The sequence below is a fragment of the Chiloscyllium plagiosum genome, chromosome 14, assembly GCF_004010195.1.
Source record: "Chiloscyllium plagiosum isolate BGI_BamShark_2017 chromosome 14, ASM401019v2, whole genome shotgun sequence".
Classification (NCBI taxonomy): domain Eukaryota; kingdom Metazoa; phylum Chordata; class Chondrichthyes; order Orectolobiformes; family Hemiscylliidae; genus Chiloscyllium; species Chiloscyllium plagiosum.
The window spans coordinates 63870143-63894021 of record NC_057723.1 but is presented as its reverse complement, the minus strand read 5'-3'; the positions used below and the strand labels follow the sequence as shown (position 1 = coordinate 63894021).

At 44.9% G+C, this 23879-nt stretch overlaps 1 protein-coding gene across 4 annotated transcripts in view; it reads left to right on the top strand.

Moving 5' to 3' along the window:
* Window positions 1-23879, top strand: part of LOC122556773 (Kv channel-interacting protein 1-like) — a 315700-nt gene that overhangs the window by 214164 nt on the left and 77657 nt on the right. For 3 of the 4 annotated variants that reach the window (XM_043703920.1, XM_043703921.1, XM_043703918.1), the window contains exon 2: window positions 17900-18024. In XM_043703920.1, coding sequence (XP_043559855.1) covers window positions 17900-18024 — 125 coding nt within the window. The remainder of the gene's footprint in view (window positions 1-17899; window positions 18025-23879) is intronic. The other variant, XM_043703919.1, reaches the window with a different exon arrangement.

The following is a 23879-nucleotide window of genomic DNA, read 5'->3' as shown; positions in this document are numbered from 1 at the left end:
ACTTCTTTGATGTATGGTAAGGTGGTTAGGGTTTCTGGCTGTGTTTCATCTGCTTGTTGTGGTTTGTTCCTGAGGAATCTGCGTACTGTATTTCTTAAGTATCCGTTCTTCTTGAATATGTTGTATAGGTGGTTCTCCTCTGTTTTCCGAAGTTCGTCTGTGCTGCAGTGTGTGGTGTCTCGTTGGAATAGTGTTCTGATACAGCTTTGTTTGTGTGTTTTGGGATGGTTGCTGGTGTAGTTAAGTATTTGGTCAGTGTTTGTCGATTTTCTGTATACGCAGGTTTGTAGTTCTCCGTTGTCCGTTCTTTCGACTGTGATGTCCAGGAATGCGAGTTTGTTGTCGGCTTCTTCCTCCTTGGTGAACTTTATGCCTGTGAAGGTGTTGTTGATAATGTTAAATGTCTCTTCTATCTTGTTTCGTTTTGGGATGACAAAAGTGTCATCTGCATAGCGGACCTAGATTTTTGGTTTGATGGTTGGTAGGGCTGTTTGTTCTAGCCTTTGCATTACCGCTTCTGCTATGAATCCTGATAGCGGAGATCCCATGGGTGTGCCGTTGGTTTGTTTGTAGATTATGTTGGTGAACATAATCTCGTAGGCTAAGCAAAGACATGCCAGAGAATTCCTAGAAGCCTGGCACTCCAACCCAACGCCATAAACAAACACATAGATCTAGATACTATCTATCAACCCCTCAGAAAACGAACAGGAAATGACATCACCACAAACCCCAGGAACCCCATCCAGGACAAACATACAAATAGAAAGCAGGAGACAACAGCTTCACTTCACTTGGAGGTCGCCACTGATGATGTTACCTAGCCAGGTAATGAAACGTCTGGATATCAAACCTACAGCTCAGCGAGCAAACCTACAGTCCAGTGATGATACCAGCATGCCGTTACCCCCCCGTGGGTAATCACCCATGCTACCACATCAATCCATCAATTCACATACCCATGTACAGTCTCAGAAACACATCCAAATAGATTTATAAATTTTTAAATGTACAAAGAAAATGAAAAAAAATCATAATATCCATAGCCTTCCTCATTTTCCTGCTGAATGGCTCAAAATTGCCTCCTGGAGATTCATCCTTAGTTGCTGTGATATCATAACGGTCCGGGGCAGTTGTCGATTCTCAGTGTAACTGTGACCAGCTGGAGATTATTTGTATCCTCCATAACACCCCCACGTCTCGAAACACAGGATTGTCCTCCCCTTGCAACACAGACCAGACCAGTACTAATCACTCTGCTCCCAACACTGAGGGAGGACCCTAATGCTGGCAGTATATGAAGTGATGAGAGATTGTTGGTGGAATTGCTAAGTGTTTGTGAATTTTGAAAGTGTGTGTATCCAGTCAACATCGCCTGACACTGGAGCAACATTGCATTGTGAAATCATCTGGCTCAAACAGATTCTCGATTGACTTTGACAGTTTTCCCTGAATACATTCACTTCAATACAGAAGTCAGTCACAGACATGAATAATGAGCAGCAGAGTTTATCATTGCATTGATTCTAAGCAGATTCACTATAAATGATATCTCTTTTGATGGTCCATGGCATGATTGCTAATGGGTGTGGTCATTACTGGAAGCCTTATGGTTTACTGACTCCACAGCTAGTCCAGTTGTGCCTTGTAGTGTCTTCAGGAAAATTACCCACACAAACTGCCTATTGGAAAGTGGATCTTGGAAACAGTCAACCGTTCAGGTAGCAGCTAAAGAGAGAGATTGTGGTAAGATTACAAGTCAATGGCATTTCATTGCTCATTCCTCAGGAGAATCAGGATACAAAAACTGATTATTCTTGTATAATCACTTATACTGGTACTGACATCAGAACTCATTTCCTTATTGAGAGAGTTGGGAATCTTTGGACTTTTCTATGCCAGAGAGCTATAGATTCTCAGACATCGAATATATTTAATTTGACATTCAATAGATAGAATTTCTGGTTCAGAAGGGAATTAGGGAATATGGGAAAGTGAGGGTTGATGCAATTGACCATCTTGTAGAATGGTGCAATGAGGTCAAACGGCAAAATGGCCAACTCCAGGTTCTATATCCTGTAAAAGAGATTAGCTTCTATATTTACTGATAGGAATCCTTTATCCAAAAACCTTACCACCAATTTTTTTAGATAAAAGATATTTTAGTTTTCTGATACAACTGATAGGTTGTTTGGATCCTTTGGCAAAAACTTCACCTTAAGGTCAGTTCGGGTCCATTTGGCCAAGTGTAGTTGCCCTTGAGAAGGTGATAGTGAACTGTAGGTAGACCCACAATGCTGATAGGGAAGAAATTTGATTTTGACTCAGCAACAGTGAAGGGATGGTGATATACAGTATTTCCAAGTCAGGATACTGATGGGCTTGGAGGGGAAGATGCAGATGATGGTGTTCCCATATATCTGCCGTACTTGACCATTCCAGATCAAAGTGACCATGGGTTTGGAAGGTGCTGTCGAAGGATCTTTGGTGAATTGCTGCAGTGCTTCTTGTAGATGGTACGCACTGATGCTATGAACATCACTGGTGGAGGGAGTGGATGCATGTGGATATGATGTCAGTCAAGTGGGCTGCTTTGTCCTGGATGGTGTCAAGCTTCTTGAGTGTTGTTGGAGCTGCACCCATCCAGGTAAGTGGGGAGTGTTCCATCATACCCCTGACTTGTGGATATACTTTGGGGAGTCAGGAGGTGAGTTACTCACTACATTATTCCTAATCTCTGACCTGCTCTTGCAGCCACTGTGTTTATGTGGTGAATCCAATTGAGTTTCTGGTCAATGGCAACCCCAAGGATATTAATAGTAGAGTATTCAGTGATGCTAACACCATTGACTGTCTAAGGGCATTATTTAGATTGCCTCTTTTTTGAGAGGGTCAATTTCAGACATTTGTATGGCATGATTGTTACTTGCCACTTGTCAGCACAAGACTGAATATTGTCCAGATCTTCTTGCATTTAAATGGTGCTGATCATTGTGAAATCATTGGCAAACTTCCCCACTTCTGACCGTATGGTCATTGATGAAGCAGCTGAAGATGATTGGGCCTAGTACACTACCCTGTGGAACTCCTGCAGAAATATCCTGGAGCTGAGTTGACTAACCTCCAACAACTTCAAGCATCTTCCAATGTACCAGGTATGACTCCAACCAGCAGAGGGTTTGCCCCCGTACCTATTCATTTCAGTTTTGCCAGGGCTCCTTGATGCCAAATGGTTGAACGCAACCTTGGTGTCAAGGGCTATCACTCTCACCTCCCCTCTGGAATTGAGCTCTTCTGTCCATGTATGAACCAAGGCTGTAATGTGATCAGGAGCTGAGTGGCCCTGGTAGAACCTAAACTGGGCATCAGTCAGCAGATTATTGCTGAGCAGGTGCTGCTTGATAGCACTGTTAATGATATCTTCCAGAACTTTACTGATGATCAACAGTAGACTGATGAGGTGGTAATTGCCCAGTTGAGTTTGACCTGATTTTTGTAACAGAGAGACAGACAGAAAGTGAGAGAGATGGAGAGAGACAGAGAGAGAGAAAGAGAGAGAGAGAGGGAGAGACAAAAAGAAACAGAGAGAGACAATGAGAGGTAAGGAGACGGATAGAGAAAGAGGGTGAGAGAAATGAAGCCTTCTCATTGGGAAAAGGATCTACAAACAGAGAAACCAGCCCTCTACATGTACCTTCATTAGAAGATTTATATAACTCTGCCAGGTGCTGATCACTCTCAACATTAATTTTGATTCATTAATTGATGACAATCAAAAAAGATGTTTTGTAGTGACATCCTAATATTAACAGGTAAACATGACTGGGTGCAGAAAAATTCATGAACCTCTGGCCACATCCAGAAATTGACAAAAAATGATTTTTTAGTTTCATCTTTCATTCTTCCAAACTCCATTAGACATTACAGATCGAATCTCCTCATTGAACAATCCGATTCTCCAGAAATCAGTCAAATGAACTTCCTTGCACTCTGTCTGGGACATGTATATCCTTACAGAGGAACCCATACTGCACAGAGTGACAGCCGTGGTCTCCTCAGTGCCCCGTTTAATTGTACAGACTTCTTTACTCGTATACTTCAATCCCTTCATAACAAAAACATTAACTGACCATCTCGTCCTAAACATTTCCTGTAGCTGCATATTAATTTTTCAGATGAGTTGGACTGAAAGGTCTGTTTCCATGCTGTGGGCGGCACGGTGGCACAGTGGTTAGCACTGCTGCCTCACAGCGTCAGAGACCCGGGTTCAATTCCCGCCTCAGGCAACTGACTGTGTGGAGTTTGCACGTTCTCCCCGTGTCTGCGTGAGTTTCCTCCGGGTGCTCCGGTTTCCTCCCACAGTCCAAAGATGTGCAGGGCCAGGTGAATTGGCCATGCTAAATTGCCCGTAGTGTTAGGTAAGGGGTACATGTTGGGGTATGGATGGGTTGCGCTTCAGCTGGGCGGTGTGGACTTGTTGGGCCGAAGGGCCTGTTTCCACACTAAGTAATCTAATCTAATCTCTCTGACTCTATGTACAAGGACACCCAGAACCCTCTGAATGCAAATGATTTTTATTGTCTCACCATTAACAAAAATGTTCTGCTTTTCGACGCAGAGTGGATAACACCACACTTCATTATATTCTCTCTCTTAAGTCCTGGCCAGTCACTGTAACATGAGTATATCCTTTTTCAGGCTCTTTGCATGTTCCTCACAACTTACATTCCCACCTAACTTTTGCCTTGTCAACAAATTTGGTGAGAGACAAAAAAAACTGCAGATGCTGGAATCAAAAGTAGACAAACAGGAGGCTGGAAGAACACAGCAAGCCGTCAGCATCAGGAGCTGGAGAAGTCGACATTTCAAGTGTAACCTGAAGAGGGGTTACCTCCCTCCTCTTTCTTAACCTCTCCGTTTACCCCCATGCCCACTTTATCTGCAGTTCCCCTTACACCCACCCCCAGTCCTGATGAAGCGTTACACCCAAAATATTGATTTCTCCATCTCCTGATGCTGCCTGGCTTGCCGTGTTCTCCCATCTTCCTGCCTGTCTACTTTGTCAAAAATGAGCTGTTTAATTCTGATAGTGGTGAGGTTTGAAATCATTTTGGGATACTGTTATCGTCTATTCTGCATTTGTAATTTTCCTCAACAACTTTCCTATAGTTCCCGAAGCAGAAAGAGAAGCTGATTGGTCCATTTTACATCTATTGCCCAGAATTCCCACAAGGACAGACTAGAAAGACTCATCATGTGCATTGAGGATTAAGGTTTGAGCTATTTGAGGTAGTTAAAAGGATTTGAATAGGTAAATGGGGAAAATGAAATTTGTGGTGGGAGAGTTCAGAACATGGGGTAGAATCTTCAGATTTGAGTGAGGTTGTTTAAGTGCAGATGGCAGGTAACACTGTTTCACCAAGTGAGGAAGAGAAATCTGGAAGTTTCTCTCCCCCACAAAGAGGGTCAGGCCAGGACACACCTGAAAATCTCAAAATTAAGCTTCTGTGACCCAATTGTTGATGGACTATATCAGTTGTTAAATTCAATTCAAGACTGTGAGTAAGATGTTGAGGAAAAGTACAGAGGCAGAGCAAACAATATCGATTTGAAAGCTTGTCCTGAGCTGTCAGTTTGTCACGACAGTGAGCCGAGCTCCCAACGATAAACTCCAAGAATGTTAGAGCTCAAAAAGAGGCCATTAGCCTCTCGTGTCTATGTTGGCTCTCTGAAGGAGATATTCCATTTAGTTTCACTCCTCCAGCTGCTCCCCTCTAACTCTGTGAACCAATTCTCTTCAAATTCACATTCAATTGCCTTTTGAAGGTACCAATGGAAGTTTTTTTAATATGTTGCTGATTTAAAAACACTTCTAACTTTTCCTCTCATTCATTGGCAATGATTTTAAATTGCTGAGCTCTGGTTCGTTCTCCAACTTGCTTCCTCAGTCTGAAGACCCTGCTCCCTGCATCACCCCAGTAACATTCCTTTCCAAAGCTTTCTAAGATGTAATAGCCAGAAATGTACACCAAACTGTAGCTGAGGTTAAACAGTGATTAAAAAAAAAATCTGTATTCTGATTTATGTTCACTGTCTCTTTTTGGAAAGCTGAGTAAACAGTTTCTAAACTATTCTACCAACTTTCCCAACCACATTTAAAGGTTCTCCAATATTTACCCCTCAGGATTCCTTTGTTCTTGATCCTACTTCCAGACTATCCATGTTACCTTGCTGATTAACCTCTGACGAACAAGCTGTACCTTCCAACATGTATCACCTCTCAAATATCCACATACAACTATATATCCAGAAACATTTAATAAAACACATTAATATGTCTCCGCCATACTTTTAAGACAATCTACTGAGAACATTCAGTCAGGATTAAATATTTATTTTCAATGAGCTGTTAGTTAAAATGTGGCCAATTGGTGTGTTACAAGCAGAGAAATTCATATTTCATATGACAGGATGTGCAAGTGTATTCATTGCTGCTGCTGCTGGGACTATCAGTTACAGACGACTGAAGTGAGCCACAGAACAACCAACCAGACAGGGAGGTACAACAGCTTGCCAACATGAGTTGCCAAGGTTGTGTATCATAGCTTTGAAGCATTTTAACAAGAGTGGAAGAAAATGAAAAACGAAATAAAGAGAGAGAGGAAGAGACAAAGTAGAGAGAGAGAGAGAGAGATCAATCGAGACAAGCAGGTGTGCAAAGGCTTAAGGTGGAGAGACACACAGAGATAGGGAGTGAGAGACAGAGGGACAGAAATGGCCAGTAAGAGGGACATTGACCAAGAGGAAGAGTGAGAATTAGGCAGACAGAAAGTAACATATCCAGAGTGAGAGAGAGAGAGAGAAAGAGAGAGAGAGAGAGAAACAACGGAGAAAGGGAAAGAGCTGGATAAGAGACGACAACACAGAAAAGGAGAATGAGATAGACCGAGAGGCATAGAGAGAGGAGGGAGAACAAGAAACAGCGATTCTGTAAATGGGCAGACAGCATGGAGAATGAGAGGTGGAGACACCAACATAGAAAGTGAGAGAAACCAAAAGTCAAGAGACAAACTGAAGGAGACAGAGAGAGAGCAGGATATGTACAGAGTGAGAGAACGGTGATCTGTACAGTAAAAGAAAGGGTGTGGAAGCAAGGTAGAGAGAGAGCGTGTGAAAGAGGGGAGGAGGAAGAATAGTGATAGCGATTTAAGGAGAGGGTGATGCAAGTTGGACGAGGTCGGTGGGATTACATTCAGCAGTTTGTCATGAAGGGGAAGGAGTGCCTCCCAGCGAAGTACTTGGAAGAATGCTGAATATCAAAGGCGAGTCAGAGGGGCTGCAGACTCTGGGAATTGTGATCGTAGTATGTACATCACTGAAACTTCTCCACTTTCTTGGACTCATTGATTTCTCTGACAGTAAGTGAGACTCCCACATTCTCCTTTGCCTTGCTGTGTCCTTATTTTGCCATGCATTTAACCATTTAAGGCATGATAGTTTTACCTCAACCTGCTGGGACTCCAGCTGTTTTATTTTCCTGTAAAACGTTTCCTGCCTTGGTCGCAGCTCTGAGAAGGGCTGCAGCCCTGGATGTTGAGAGTATCTTGGTCTGCACTCGGAGTTGGGACTCCTGTCTGCTCACAGTTCTTCCAAACTGCACAGAGAGATCACGTAGCTTCTCATTTCAACGAGTTTAAATAAATATACAGCAGCTTCCTGAAGTTGGGACAGATTTATCCTGAGTCAGCGACAGCAAAGAAACTAGAGCAAAGAAATCCTGATGGAGATGTGGAGAATCGGGGAAGGACAGTGCAGAAGTCTGTGTTCAGAACAAAGCAAAATCACAGACTGGGAGGGGGCAAAGATGTCTCAATACTAACAGGAAGTGTGAAAGGGAATAGGGCAGTGAGAGAGCAAAAGGGAGAGTTGGAAGCCTCAGGAGGTGCCATTGTTATCAACATCAGAACCTCTTTATCATCATCACTGTCTGCTTCAGTGCACACGCCTGGGATCTGGAGGGACTAGGCAGAGTGGAACTGGGAAATCTGATCCCAACAATTAGGAAGGAGTGAGCTCAAGATGGGAGGTAGGGCTGGGTTAGGGAATTGCAGTTGGGGGAGGGGATTATGTCATCAAACGCTGCAACTGAGAGAAGCAAAGCTAAAGGTTTCTGTGTGTGAATGGTAGGGTAGAGACATATACCTCGGGGTGTGGGGGGTGGTGGTGGGGGTGGTGGTGTGATATGTTCAGATCTATATACTTGACACAATGTACTTGGGTCATACACCTGGGGTTGCATACATAAGAGATACATCTGGAGAGTTATACGTGATGCCATATAATGGGGATATATACCTGGGGAGATATACCTGGGTCTGTGTATATGGGTCTGTAAAACTAGGAACATATATCTGGGGCATGTACATGGAGGATAGTTCTGGAGGTATATGCTTACATCTGTACACCTGGGAAAAGATATCTGGGTCCCTATACCTAGGCTGTATACTTTGGGCTGAATACCTGTCTCAATATGCCTTGGAGCATGTACCTAGGGGCAGATACTTGAGACTGTATACCAACACTATATACCGGGAGGCATACAACTACACTTATATACCTGGGCTCACATACCTAAGGCAGTATACCTACAAGACACACTTGAAGGTGCACACCTGGGGCTGTATACCTGCGAGAATCTACTTGTGGCTGTATACCTGGCACACTATAGCTTGAGGTCGCTGTATACTGGGAGGATATGCATTGGACTTAAAGAACAAAGGGTTGGGCAGGTCATTTAGCAAAACAGATTCCCGTAAAAACAGCAGTCCAACGTGGGTAGGGCCCTTTCCTGATTTTTAATTTAACACGCTGCCAAAACAATAGAATCTCAACCATGTGAGCACTTTGCAACTTATTTTCATTCTTACCCCCGCCCCTTCACCTCCCCTGCAGCCCCCCCCAACCCCTACCCCTTCACCTTCCCCACAGGCCCCCAACCCCTGCCCCTTCACCTTCCCCACAGCCCTCTGACCACTGCCCCTTCACCTTACCCACATGCTCATTACCCCTGCACCATGACCCTTTACCTTAACCAATATGCCTGTAACCCCAGCACCCTGACCCTTTACCTTACCCATAACCTGTTCAGTCTGACCCTTCACCTTACACATACTCATAGCCCATGCACCCTGACCCTTCACCTTACCTACGTATGCATAACCCCGAATCCTGTCCCTTTACCTTACCCACGTGTCCATAACCCCTGCACCCTGACCCTTTGCCCTACCCACATGTCCGTAAGCCCTGCACCCTGACCCTTCACCTTGCCCACAGGTCCATACACGCTGCATCCTCATCACTGCTGCTTCACCTTACCAACAGCAGCCTTCCCCCAGCCCTTCCCCTGACACATAGCACACTGCCCTTTGCCTGTTCACTGTACCCACAGCCCCCACCCCTTTACCTTCCCCAAAGCACCCTGACTCCTGCCCCTAACTCCTTGGCACTCTCCCCCCAGGGTCGTCAACTCTGATTGCATTCATTCCTGGAGATTCCCACATGATCCCCTAGCTCCACCATCCCCACCCCTTCCAGCTCCCCTTCCCATGGATTGGAACAGCTTGTATTCCCATCAGCAAAATTCATAAAGTCATGGAGGAGTCCAGAGAAAATGTGAAAAAGAAGCTTGTTTTTAAAACCTGGGGTCTTTGCACCTCCGAAATCAGTAGGTACTATTTCCTGGCCCTAGAAAGTCCGGTGAATCCCTGGCAGCCCCACCTTATTTTCATTTCATTTGTGGGATCGCTGGCTAGCCAGCATTTATTGCCCATCCTTAATTGCCCTTGAAGGCGTTTTGTAGCAATTGATACAACTGAATGGCTTGCATTTCACAGGGTAATTGAGTGACAACCACTTTGCTGTGGGTCAAAAGTCACATATAGGCAAAACTGGTGAGGGTGGCAGATTTCCTTCCCTGAAGTGGGTTTTTCCAACAATTGGCAATAGGTTTCATTGTTGTCAGTAGATTCTTAATTTCTGATTTTTTTTATGCTGTGGTGGGATTCGAGGCTGGGTCCCCCGAACATTAGTTGAGTTTGTAGATTAATAGTCCAGCGACAATACCACTTGGCTGTCACCTACTGTGCCATTTCCTGTCACCCCCTTTACCATCTCCTACAGTCCCAGACCCATCGCCTCTCCTCACACCCACACAAGCCTGGACACTCCACAACCCACCCCTCCTAACACCTCCAATTCCATGCCTCTAAACCTCAACCCCACTATCCATCCCATAGACGTCCACACTCTCCTAAGCGGAACTCTCCTGAGGAAGGGCCTGTGCCCGAAACGTCGAATCTCCTGTTCCCTGGATGCTGCCTGACCTGCTGTGCTGTTCCAGCAATAAAGTTTCAACACTCTCCTAAGCACCCACTTCCTACACACAACAGATTGTCCCTGAGAGCAAGTGTGAAGCCACTGTAAGTAGGACTTGCCCAGGGATAGCTGAAGTAGACTGGATTAAAAATAGCAGTGGTGTGCGATGGTGTGCGAACTCCATGTGTAAGTACAGTGTGTGTACTCGATCAAACTGACAGCAGGAAGAATGTGAGCAATGAGGAGAGCTCAGTACCAGCCACACTGAGCAGCTATTAGTGCGAGATTCCAAAAAAAACCTCTAGCACATCACATTTCTCAATGAGGTACATAATCCATCATGATCTCACTGTAATTAACAGCAGGCACTGGGTGGGTGAGCTCCCCCAAGCTGCAATTGAGCCTTTTCAGCTCGCACTGGCATACAGGGATCCATTGGAAAGGGCCGGTTCTAGACCATCTATATAAGGGGCCCTAGAACCTTCCATTCAACTAGGAAGGGAGACCGCAGAGGCCATTCACCACATCTAAAAGTTAGTACTGAGGGAATGCTGCACTATTGGAGGGTCAGTACAGAGAGAATGTGGTATTATCGAAGGGTCAGTATGAGGGAATGCTGCACTGTGGAAGGGACAGTACTGAGGGAATGCTGCACTGTGGAAGGGACAGTACTGAGGGAATGCTGCACTGTGGAAGGGTCAGTATTGAGGGAATGCTGCACTATCGGAGGGACAGTACTGAGGGAATGCTGCGCTGTGAGAGGGACAGTACTGAGGAAATATTGCACTGGCATTCCCTCAGTACTGTCCCTCCGATAGTGCAGCATTCCCTCAATACTGACCCTTCCACAGTGCTGCAGCACAATGCTGCACTGTGGGAAGGTCAGTACAGAGGGAATGCTGCACTATCGGAGGGACAGTACTGAGGGAATGCTGCGCTGTGAGAGGGACAGTACTGAGGAAATATTGCACTGTGGGAGGGACAGTACAGAGGGAATGCTGCACTATCAAAGGGTCAGTATTGAGGGAATGCTGCACTATTGGAAGTACAGTACTGAGGAAATACTGCACGGTGGGAGAGATAGTATTGAAGGAATGCTGCATTGTGGGAGGGTCAGTACGGAGGGAATGCTGCACTGTGGGAGGGTCAGTACAGAGGGAATGCTGCACTATCAAAGGGTCAGTATTGAGGGAATGCTGCACTATCGGAAGGACAATACTGAGGAACTGCTGCACCATGGGAGAGATAGTACTGAGGGAATGCTGCACTGTGGGAAGGTCAGTACAGAGGGAATGCTACACTATTGGAGGGTCAGTACAGAGCGAATGCTGCACTGTGGGAGGACAGTAGTGAGGGAATGTTGCACTGTGGGAGGAACAGTACTGAGGGAATGCTGCACTATGGGAGGGTCAGTACGGAGGGAATGCTACACTACTGAAGGGTCAGTACATAGGGAATACTGCACTGTGGGAGGGACAGTATGAGGGAATGCTGGACTGTGGAAGGGAGAGTACTAAGGTAACGCAGCACTGTGCAAGGGACAGCACTGAGGGAATGCTGCACTGTGGGAAGGACAGTACTGAGGGAATACTGCAGTATCGGAGAGTCAGTACTGAGGGAATGCTGCACTGTGGGAAGGTCAGTACTGAGGGAATGCTGCACATTGACTGGGGCTTGATTTAACACTGTAGCATACTGTCTGGGAGTGTTTAACACTGTAGCACACTGACTGGTCCTAATTTAACACACTAGCGCACTGACTGGGGCTTGATTTAATACTGTAGCACAATGATGGGAGCTTAGTTTAACACTGCAAGACACTAGCTGGGCTGAGTTTAATACTGTAGCACACTTACTGGGGTTTGATTTAACCCTGCAGCACACTGGCTGGGCCACGTTTAAAACTGCAGCGCACAGACTGGTGCTAGTTTAACACTGCAGTGCACTGGCTGGTCCTAGTTTAATACTGCAGCACACTAACTGTACCTAGTTTAACACTGCAGCACATGGCCTGGGCCTAGTTTGTAACACTGTAGTGCACTGATTGTGCCTAGTTTAACACTGTAGTGCAATGACTGGTCCTAATTTAACCACGCAGCACACTGACTAGGCCTAGTTTAACCACGCAGTTCACTGACTGGTGGTAGTTTAATACTGCATTGCACTGACTGGAGCTAGTTTAACACTGCAGTGCACTGACTGGAGCTAGTTTAACACTGCAGTGCACTGACTAGGCCTTCTTGAACATTGCAGCATACTGACTGGGCCGAGTTTAACATTGCAGCACACTGTCTGGGCCTGATTTAACACTGTAGCGCGCTGACTATGCCTAGTTTAACACTGCAGCGCACTGACTGGTGCTAGTTTAACACTGCAGCACACTGACTGGGCAGCACACTGACTGGGCCTAGTTTAACACTGTAGCGCACTGACTGGTGCTAGTTTAATACTGCAGCACATTGACTGGGCCTAGTTTAACCACGCAGCGGACTGACTGGGCCGGGTTTAACATTGCAGCACACTGACTGGGCCTAGTTTAACACTGTAGCGCACTGACTATGCCTAGTTTAACGCTGCAGCACACTGACTGGGCCTAGTTTAACACTGTAGCGTACTGACTGTGCCTAGTTTAACACTGCAGCACACTGACCAGGCGTGGTTTAATACTGCAGCACACTGACTGGGACTGGTTTAACACTGCAACAAATTGCATGGGCCTAGTTTAACCACGCAGCGCACTGACTGGTGCTAGTTTAATACTGCAGCACACTGACTGGGCCTGGTTTAAAACTGCAGCACACTGACTAGGGCACGTTTAACACTGCAGCATACTGACTAGTCTTTGTTTAACACTTCAGCACACTGACTGATCCTAGTTTAACTGCTGCACACTGACTGGCACTAGTTTAATACTGCAGCACACTGACTGGTCCTAGTTTAATACTGCAGCACACTGACTGGGCCTGGTTTAATACTGCAGCACATTGAATAGGCCTTGTTTAATACTGCAGCATACTGACTAGTCTTTGTTTAACACTTCAGCACACTGACTGATCCTAGTTTAACTGCTGCACACTGACTGGCACTAGTTTAATACTGCAGCACACTGACTAGTCCTAGTTTAACACTGCAGCACACTGACTGGTCCTAGTTTAATACTGCAGCACACTGACTGGGCCTGGTTTAATACTGCAGCACATTGACTAGGCCTTGTTTAACACTGCAGCATACTGACTAGTCTTTGTTTAACACTTCAGCGCACTGACTAGACATTGTTTAACACTTCAGCACACTGACTGATCCTAGTTTAACTGCTGCACACTGACTGGCACTAGTTTAATCCTGCAGCACACTGACTAGTTCTAGTTTAACACTGCAGCGCACTGACTGGGACTAATTTAACACTTCAGTACATGGACGGGTCCTAGTTTAACCACACAGTGCACTGACTAGTCCTAGTTTAACACTGCAGCACACTGACTGTGCCTAGTTTAACCCTGCAGCACAATGATGAGGGCTTGATTTAACCTGCAGCACATTGACTGGGTCTATTTTAAAACTGTAGTGCACTTACTGGGCCTAGTTTAACACTGCACCCCACTGACTTGGCTTAATTTAACCACGCAGTGCACTGACTAGGCCTAGTTTAACCATGCGGTGCACTGATTGGGCCTCGTTTAATTACGCAGTGCACTGACTGGGCCTAGTTTAGATTAGATTACTTACAGTTGGAAACAGGCCCTTCGGTCCACACCAACATGCCGAAGCGCAACCCACCCAGACCCATTCCCCTAGATTTACCCCTTCACCTAACACTACGGGCAATTTAGCATGGCCAATTCACCTAACCCTGCACAATTTTGGTCTGTGGGAGGAAACCGGAGCACCCGGAGGAAACCCATGCAGGCACGGGGAGAATGTGCAAACTCCACACAGACAGATGCTTGAGGCGGGAATTGAACCCGGGTCTCTGGCACTGTGAGGCAGCAGTGCTAACCACTGTGCCACCATGCCGTTCACTGTTTAACCACACAGTGCACTGACTGGGCCTAGATTAACCATGCAGCGCACTGACTAGGACTAGTTTAACCACGCTGCGCACTGACTGGTGCTAGTTTAATATTGCAGAGCACTGACTGGGCCTAGTTTAACACTGTGGCGCACTGACTGGGCCTAGTTTAAAACTGCGGCGCGCTGACTGGGCCTAGTTTAACCATACAGTGTGCTGGGGTCTGGTTTAACACTGCAGCAGACTGACGAGGGTCTGGTTTAACACTGCAGCAGACTGACCAGGTCTGATTTAACGCTGCACCAGACTGACTGGGGTCTGGTGCAACACTGCACCAGGCCGACCAGGGTCTAGTTTAACGCTGCACCAGACTGACCGGAGTTTGGTTTAACACTGCACCAGACTGACCGGAGTTTGGTTTAACACTGCACCAGACTGACCGGGTTCTGATTTAATACTGCACCAGTCTGACCGGGGTGTAGTTTAACGCTGCACCAGACTGACAAGGGACTGGTTTAATACTGCACCAGACTGACCGGGGACTGGGTTAACACTGCACCAGACTGACCGGGGACTGGTTTAACACTGCACCAGACTGACCGGGGACTGGTTTAACACTGCACCGGACTGAATGGGGTCTGGTTAAGCATTGCATTACTCTGACTGGGCCAAGTCTAACACTGCAGCACACTAATTTAACACTAGTTTAACACTAGTCCTAGTTTAACACTGCAGCACATTGACTGGGCCTAGTTTAACACTGCAGTGCACTGACTGGGCCTAGTTTAACACTGGGGCTTGATTTAACACTTGATTTAACAAAGCGTCGAATCTTTACTGTATATTCTGTGTCCTATAATCCTGCTCCACTGTCTGCCTGACGAAGGAGTAGTGCTCTGAAAGCTTGCACTTCCAAGTAAACCTGTTGGACTATAATCAATAAAATCATTAGTTCATACAAAATAACAGCAGCAGGAGGCCATTGGGTGCATTGAGCTTGTTGTTTTGTTCTGCATGATCATGAATGATTTTGATCAGTTTCAACTCCCCTTACCTGTCTTACCCCCTGTTAAAGCAGTGCAACTCAACCTTCAATCTAGTCAATGACCCAGCCTCTACTGCTGTCTCAGGAAGACAATTCAAAGACCAGTCTACACCTGAGAGAAGACAATCTTCCTCATCTCCATATCAAGCATGAGAGGCACTATTTGCCCTGCGCTTGCAGCCTGAGTCTGTCCCTGTCTCTCGAGGTTTTTATACCCATTTACTCAACTTACAGGATTTATTGCATGTCTCTATATTTTGGGAAGATGTAACCAAAACAAAACACTTCCTAAATACCAAATCATTCCTTTTCAGTCTACTCGCAGACACGTACAGCAAAGTTTGGTTTAACTGGCACCTATGAACCAGCAGTGTTGATAAACTGGCAAAAATTATATGCCTCAAATTCTGCAAATTTCACTGTATTATTCTGTACAATTATTATAGATTTTTAAATTTATTTAACTCAATGGAAGTATGCTTGTTGCTCAATTGAATGGCCGCACAAAACATCAACAGTCGATTAAATTACGAGTCAATTCCTCCTCAAATTCCACAATCTGCTGCAATGTCCAAGGAGTCCATTGAGGGTGCGAGTGAGAGGGCTCTGTGTAGATAAGTTTTATTTAAGGCAAAGTGATTTAAGCCGTAAATAAAGTATAACAAAGATGTGTCAACCCTTTGCATTACATTTCTTTATTTACTGTTTGTTTTTACATTGGTTAAGCAAACCACTTGATTATCCAGAATATTTGATTTGTTGGCACATTCCGGGTCCCATTGGTGCTAGATAATAAAACTTTAGCTGTATTTGGAAAATGAAAAGTGCCATTCCTGTTCTGCAATCAGTCCCTTTGCTTTGCTGTGTCTAAAATAGTCACAAAATGGATAACCAGGCAGCAGATCACCTTTCTGTTGAAGCTCACAGTCACTCTCTGTTAGGTCTGGACTCGACTCCTCCAACATGCTCTGGTCTGCATCTCGTCTACCATTCTCCATAAATGTCACTCATCCAAATCTGTGGTGCCCGTGTCTTAATGATCTAGCAAGTCCCATTCTCCTAATTAATGTGCTTGATGGCTCCCTGTTAAGCTATGTCTTAAATTATGAAATTCTCACCCTTGCCTTCAGATATCTCCAGGCTCAAGCCCCTCCCTAACTCTGTAATCTCCACTCATGGAACCCTCACTCACCCCAACGTCAATCTTTCTAATATTGGAGACCCTGTCTAGCGCGGTGCTCTGCAACTCCATTCCAAAACTCTTTGCTGCTCTCTCCTTTGAAGGATCCTTAAAACATGTCTGTCTTTTGACCTTCTGTTGCTCTGCGTCAGATGATTTGCGTGAAGTGTCTCAGAACGTTATGGCACTTTGAAGGTGCGACATCAACACAAAATATTAGATGAAGTTTGGTCAGTCAGAGATAAATTATGCAATATTCCAGGCAGCAAAATGATGAAAGATGGGCGCACTGAATCAATTTATTGAGCTGGATCTGTGAAGATCTTTTCACTCTGTTTATTTAAGCTGAGGATCAAAGCAGTTATGGTTCTGTAATCAGTAATAAATACATCCATCCGAACATTAACATTGACTTCCAGTGACTACAGATGTATGGAAATATCGCATCTATTATGGTGTCAAAATGATTGATCTGTGCAGATAAGCAATGTTTCTAATCTGTGTACCTATGAACTAACACAGAAAAAGCTGTTTTAAAAGGAGTGCTGAGGTGCAGTGATGTTGGTGAGAGAGGGAAGTGTTTAATTACAGTGCATATACATCAGGATTAAAACCGGTGATCAGTGAAGCTGCAGAGAGTAAGAAGCATTCTTTAACAGGTCAGTAATCTCTCTGTGAGTGCAGGCTAAAAATTCATCAATATCAATAGGGAAAGTCAAATTCCGAATCAGGTTAAGCAAAGTCATCCCCGTGCATAGTGAACATAGTGAGATGAGGAGAAATGTCTCCACCCACAGAGTGGTGAGCCTGGGGATTTTTCTGCCATGGAAAGTGGTTGAGGCTCCAACATTGAATGTTTTCAAGAAGGTAGTGTAAAGTGTTTAGGCCTAAAGGGTTAAAAGAGCATGGGGAAGAGAATGGGAACAGGGCACTGAGTTAGGTGATCAGCCAGGATCATATTGAATGGAGGAGCTGGCTCAAAGGGCCAAATGCTGTCCTCCAGCTCCTATTTTCTATGTTTGTAAGACACATCTCCAAGTTAGGAGACAGCGAAAGCACTGCTACACAAATATACCCCAAATTTGGGAACTATGTGATGGAGCAGCTTGTGCAGGTAATGTGATGGGCTATGTATCTGTTCCCACCCTCACTGGTACCAGGCATTAGACAAGGTGTGTTGAATGTGCCGGTGAGATGTGTGACCTTGGCTGAGGGCTATTTGTGCCTCTGAGGTGCTGCTATTCACCTTCATTTCTCTGACATTCTCTGGTTGTGCTTTCTCTTTTTACAGATAAGGTTGAAGATGAGCTGGAAATGGCCACAGTTTGCCATCGGCCCGAGGGCTTACGACAACTACAGGCCCAAACCAACTTCACCAAGAGGGAACTTCAGGTGCTCTATAGGGGCTTTAAGAACGTAAGATTTTGTACCTTCTGTCCCATTCTCCCTGAAGTAATTCCTAGAAAGATATGATTTGGAGATGCCGGTGTTGGACTGGGGTGTACAAAGTTACAAATCACATAACACCAGGTTATAGTCCAACAGGTTTAATTGGAAGCACACTAGCTTTCGGAGCGCCGCTCCTTCATCAGGTGGTTGTCAACTACCATGTTGAAGGAGCAGCTCTCCAAAAGCTGGTGCTTCAAATTAAACCTGTTGGACTATAACCTGGTGTTGTGTGATTTGAAACCGAGAAAGATAAGCTGCAGTAGAACTGGAAAGAAACAAAGTTTAATGGGATTAGGAGAGATCGGAGAGAATTTGACTGGGCGGAAATTCTACCAAACATGTCTGAAAATAATCAGTGGGAAACTTGCAGCTATGAATATATATTATTTTCACACAGTGAAACAAAGGTGCAACAAAACATTGGGTTCTGTGGATAAACAGTAAACCACAACAAATCAAAAATTTGAAAGGGTGATCGTTGATGAAGGTGATGCTAATGAACATAAGGAGAAGTAAATCTGCAGCTGGAGAACAGACAGAGTGAAAGGGATTATGAAAACAAGACAGCCGGTAATATAAATGAAAACAGTGCAGCACAGAGTCATTAAAAGCACAGTTCAAGAGAGTACAGCCACTTGGAGGTGAAGCTGGCAGTTTAACAGTGGAGCCATTAAAGTAATAACCGTGTTTGTCAATTTAGTGACGCAAGTGCAAGTGGTGATGACAAGAGAAGTGAATGAATAATCATTTGTGACAATTGCAGGGAAGTAGCCAGTGCAGAACCTGTCAACTTGCACAACTACATTCTCTGCTGGAGAGGGAAAGAAACTAGACTGGAGAAAGCAGGGGACTCTGGCTACCCTGTCTTATTGTCAGGGTAATATTTTAAGAAGGTAGCCCAGACCCTAACTTTTTCTTATTTTAAAGGCAGATGTGTGGTGGCTATTCCAGGTGTGATACAGCTGGTCAAACCACTCGGCTTTAAGCCAACAGAATTGATTTAAACATGCAGTTGAAACACGAAAAAAGAAAATGGAATTTAGGATAACTATTGGAAAATTTAACCAACCCAACACAGCAACTTATCTAAGAAGCTGTTCCAATTCCTGTAACATTCCATGAACACACCCCTTGGCAAAAGGTAAATTCAAACACAGGTTCTTAGAGGCAGGAGAGATTTCAGAGAGCAAAGTCAGCCAGGAATCATCTGCTGAAGCTTGGAACTGGACTGCAGCAGCTTCCCTCCTACAGCTAAACCAGCAGCTTCTCACTGTTACAACTAGCCCAAATTAAGCCAAACCTGAACTGGGACAACTGACTACTCCCCTGCCTTTGTCAAAGTAGACATTTCAGCACCTCTGCCTTTAGGACCTCCCTTGAAAAAAACCCAAGGACAAAATAACCTTGTTAAAGTGACAGTATTATCACGCCTTTCTCAATCCTCCTTAAAAACAGATATTATAGCCATGGGACTGAGAGTTGATGGAGTAGCATCTCTGCTGAAAAAGGACAAGAAAGACAAAGCAGCTAAACAGAGACCAGTAAGGCTATAACAAAAACCAAAAGAAAACTGGAAATACTCAGCAGGCGATAAACAGTTTCAGGCCTGTGACCTTTCATCAACCCTCAGACATGAAATTGTTTCTCACTCCACAGGTGCTGCCTGAACTGCAAAGTATTTCCAACATTTTCTGTTTTCTTTTTCATGTCCGACTTCCAGCATCTGCAGGGTTTTTCCTTTTTGTACCCTTAGTTTCAGGCCAGTTGTGGGTGAATTCCTAGAGTGCACAATTAGAGTTGAATCTACAGAGTATTTAGGAAGGTACAGATTAGTTCAGGGTAACAAAATGTATGTGGAGAAAGTGAGGACTGGAGATGCTGGAGATCAGAGTCGAGAGTGTGGTGCTGGAAAAGCACAGCAGGTCAGGCAGCATCCAAGGAGCAGGAGAATCGATGTTTCAGGCATAAACCCTTCATCAGGAATGTATGTGTAAAATGAATGAGAGCTTTTCATTGGAGATGTAGTTAACTGAACAAAAAGGATGCAGTAGAGGTGGGAATTGCAAATACCATGTTGATGGATATTATTGAAATAGCTATAAAGGGCTATCAGTTCACACTTCCAAGTTAGAAAATGTAACATGTATCAAGATGGCATCAAAAGAGGTTGGAGAAATCATGCGGGGCATGGACAGGGTGGATAGCCAAGGTCTTTTTCCTAGAGTGGGAGAGTTCAAAACTAGAAGGCATTGGTTTTAAGGTGAGAGGGAAAAGATTTAAAAAGGACCTTAAGGCACATAGTGATTGGTGCGTGCATGGAATGAGCTGCCAGTGGTGGAGGGGGTACAATCACAATATTTAAAAGAGATTTGGATGGGTATATGAATAGGAAGGATTTAGAGGGATATGGGCCAAGTGCTGGCAAATGGGACTAGGTCAAATTGGAATATCTGGTCAGCATGGACAAGTTGGACTGAAGGATCTGTTTCTGTGCTGTATGCCTCTGACTCTAAATGGGCAGGTATATGGCAAATCAGATTTAAAACAGAGAAGTGATACATTTTGGTTGGAAGAATGTGGGCAGCCAAAATGAACCGATTGCTGCTGCTTGTAGCTACTCCTCCCAGGCAAGGAGCCTTCATGCTCGTCTGTTTGGTGTCACCTTCATGTATCCACTGCAGCTCGTCTGCTTTTACCAACGCCACCCCCTTTACGAGTTCTCTTCGTTCTTGCTCCTCTTCATTTGTTTTATATTCCGTAGTGGAACCAGCTGGACGCTCCAGCAATGAACGCAATCAGGAAGAATGGGCCAAATGGATTATTGTATGGTTCAATTATCCAGGGAACATTTGTAAAGGCTGTCTGACAGGAAGCTTGTTAGGAATAATCAAAGGAGAATAGCAGAAGCAGCTTGGAGAGAACATTGATTGATGGAGAGCAAAGAAGGGCTGCTGTGTGAAATGAAGCAAGGATGGAAGTGGTGGACATCAGGGATTGAGCACACCAGTGATGCTACTGAGGTTAGTAATCCAGAGCAATGAGTTCACATTGCAACTAGCATTCCCATTGCACCAGGGAATTTTAAATTTAATCAGTTAACAGAAGCTAGTCTCAGTGATGGTGACCATGAAACTATCATCTGGTTGAATACCCATCTGGTTCACTAATGTCTTTCAGGGACAGAAATCTGATGTCCTAACCTAATCGAGACCATTGACTGCAGGTACACCACAATGTGTTTGACTCCAAAATGCTCTCTGAAATGGCCTAACAAGCTACTCAACTGTATCAAACCACTACAGAAATGACAAATAAGAGTAGAGCTGAAACATAACTTATCGAGTAGCACTCCTTCATCAATAACGCTCAGTTTGGATTCTGACAGGGCCACTCAGCTCCTGACCTAATTACAGCCTTGGTTCAAACAGGGACAAAAGAGCTGAATTCCAGAGGGGATAGGAGAGTGACAGCCCTTGACATCAAGGCTGCATTCGACCAAGTGTGGCATCAAGCTGTCCAAGCAAAACTGGAGTCAATGAGAATCAGTGGGCAAATTCTCACTGGTTGGAATCATACCTGGCACTTTGAAAGATGGTTGCAGTCATCTCAGCTCCAGGACTTCCCTGCAAATGTTCCTCAGTGTCGTGTCCTAAGCCCAACCAACAGCTGCTTCATCAATGACCTCTGTCTGTCACAAGGTCAGAAGTGGAGATATTCGCTGATGACCACACAAAGTTCAGCAATATTTGTGACTCCTCAGATACTGAAGCAATCCATGCCCAAATGTAGCAAGACCTGGATACTCTACAGGTTTGGGTGGCAAGTGCCACACAAATGCCAAGCAATGACCATCTCCAAGAAGAGACAATCTAAGGACACAGTTTAAAGGTAAGAGGTAGGCCATTTAGTACAGAGTTGAGGAGAAACTTCTTCACCCAGAGAGTGGTGGATATATGGAATGCTGTGCCCCAGAAGGCTGTGGAGGCCAAGTCTCTGGATACTTTCAAGAAAGAGATGGATAGAGCTCTTAAAGATAGTGGAACAAGGGTTATGGGGATAAGGCAGGAACAGGGTACTGATTGTGGGTGATCAGCCATGATCATAATGAATGGTGGTGTTGGCTTGAAGGGCTGAATGGCCTACTCCTGCACCTATTGTCGATTGTCTAACCACCGCCCTTGACATTATCAACATCCTGGGGATTACCATTGATCTGAATCTCAACTGGACTAAGTATATAAAAAGAGTAGCTACAAGAGCAGTTTAGAGGTTAGGAATATGGCACCACATAACTCACCTCCTGACTGCTCAAGGTCTGTCAACCATTTGCAAGGCACAAGTCAGAGATGTGATGGAATACTCCCTACTTGCCTGGATGGGTGCAGCTCCAACAACACTCAAACAGAAGCTCATAGAATGAAAGAGATCTACAACACAGAAGAAGGCCCTTCCGCCCATCATATCTGTGCAGGTCAAAAACAAAATTCTAATCCCATTTCCACCTCTTGGCCCTTTGCCTTATAACCTTGGCATCACAAGTTCACATTTGAATACTTTTTAATGTCTCAAGGGTTTCTGCCTCTCCCACCCTTACAGGCAGTGAGTTCCAGATTACCACTCTCCTCTGCATGAAAAAACATTTCCTCACATCTCCTCTCAAACTTCTGTCCTTACTTTAAATCTATGCCCCCAGTCACTGATCCTTCCATCAAGGGAAAATGTTTCTTCCTGTCTACCCTATCTATGCCCCTCATAATTCTATACATCTTAATCATGTCCCTGTCAATCTTGTTTGCTCTAAAAAAAACCCAGTCTGTCCAGTTTCTCCTCATAACTGAAACTCTCCAGCCCAGGCAACATCCTGGTAAATCTCCTCTGTCCCTCTTCAGTATTTCATATCCCTCCCATAATGTGGATTCCAGCACTGCAAACAATACTTTAGGTGTGGCCAAACCAGAGTAATGTCCTTGCTCTTAAACTCTGTACCTCAACTAGAGTCATAGAGTCATAGAGATGTACAGCATGGAAACAGACCCTTCAGTTCAACACGTCCATGCTGACCAGGTATCCCAACCCAATCTAGTCCCACCTGCCAGTACCCAGCCCATATCCCTCCAAACCCTTCCTATTCATATACCCATTCAAATGCCTCTTAAATCTTGCAATTATACCAGCCTCCACCACTTCCTCTGGCAGCTCATTCCATACCTATACTACCCTCTGTGTGAAACAGTTGCCCCTTAGGTCTCTTTTATATCTTTCCTTCTCACCCTAAACCTATGCCCTCTAGTTCTGGACTCCCCAACCCCAGGGAAAAGACTTTGCCTATTTACCCTATCCATGCCCCCTCATAATTTTGTAAACCTCTACAAGGTCACCCCTCAGCCTCCGACGTTCCAGGGAAAACAGCCCCAGCCTGTTCAGCCTCTCCCTTTAGCTCAAATCGTCCAACCCTGGCAACATACTTGTAAACCTTTTCTGAACCGTTCCAAGTTTCACAACATCTTTCCGATAGGAAGGAGACCAGAATTGCACGCAATATTCCAACAGTGGCCTAACCAGTGTCCTGTACAGCCGCAACATGACCTCCCAACTCCTGTACTCAATATACTGTCCAATAAAAGAAAGCATACCAAATGCCTTCTTCACTATCCTATCTACCTGCGACTCCACTTTCAAGGAGCTATGAACCTGCACTCCAAGGTCTCTTTGTTCAGCAACACTGCCTAGGACCTTACCAGTAAGTGTATAAGTCCTGCTAAGGTTTGCTTTCCCAAAATGCAGCACCTCGCATTTATCTGAATTAAACTCCATCTGCCACT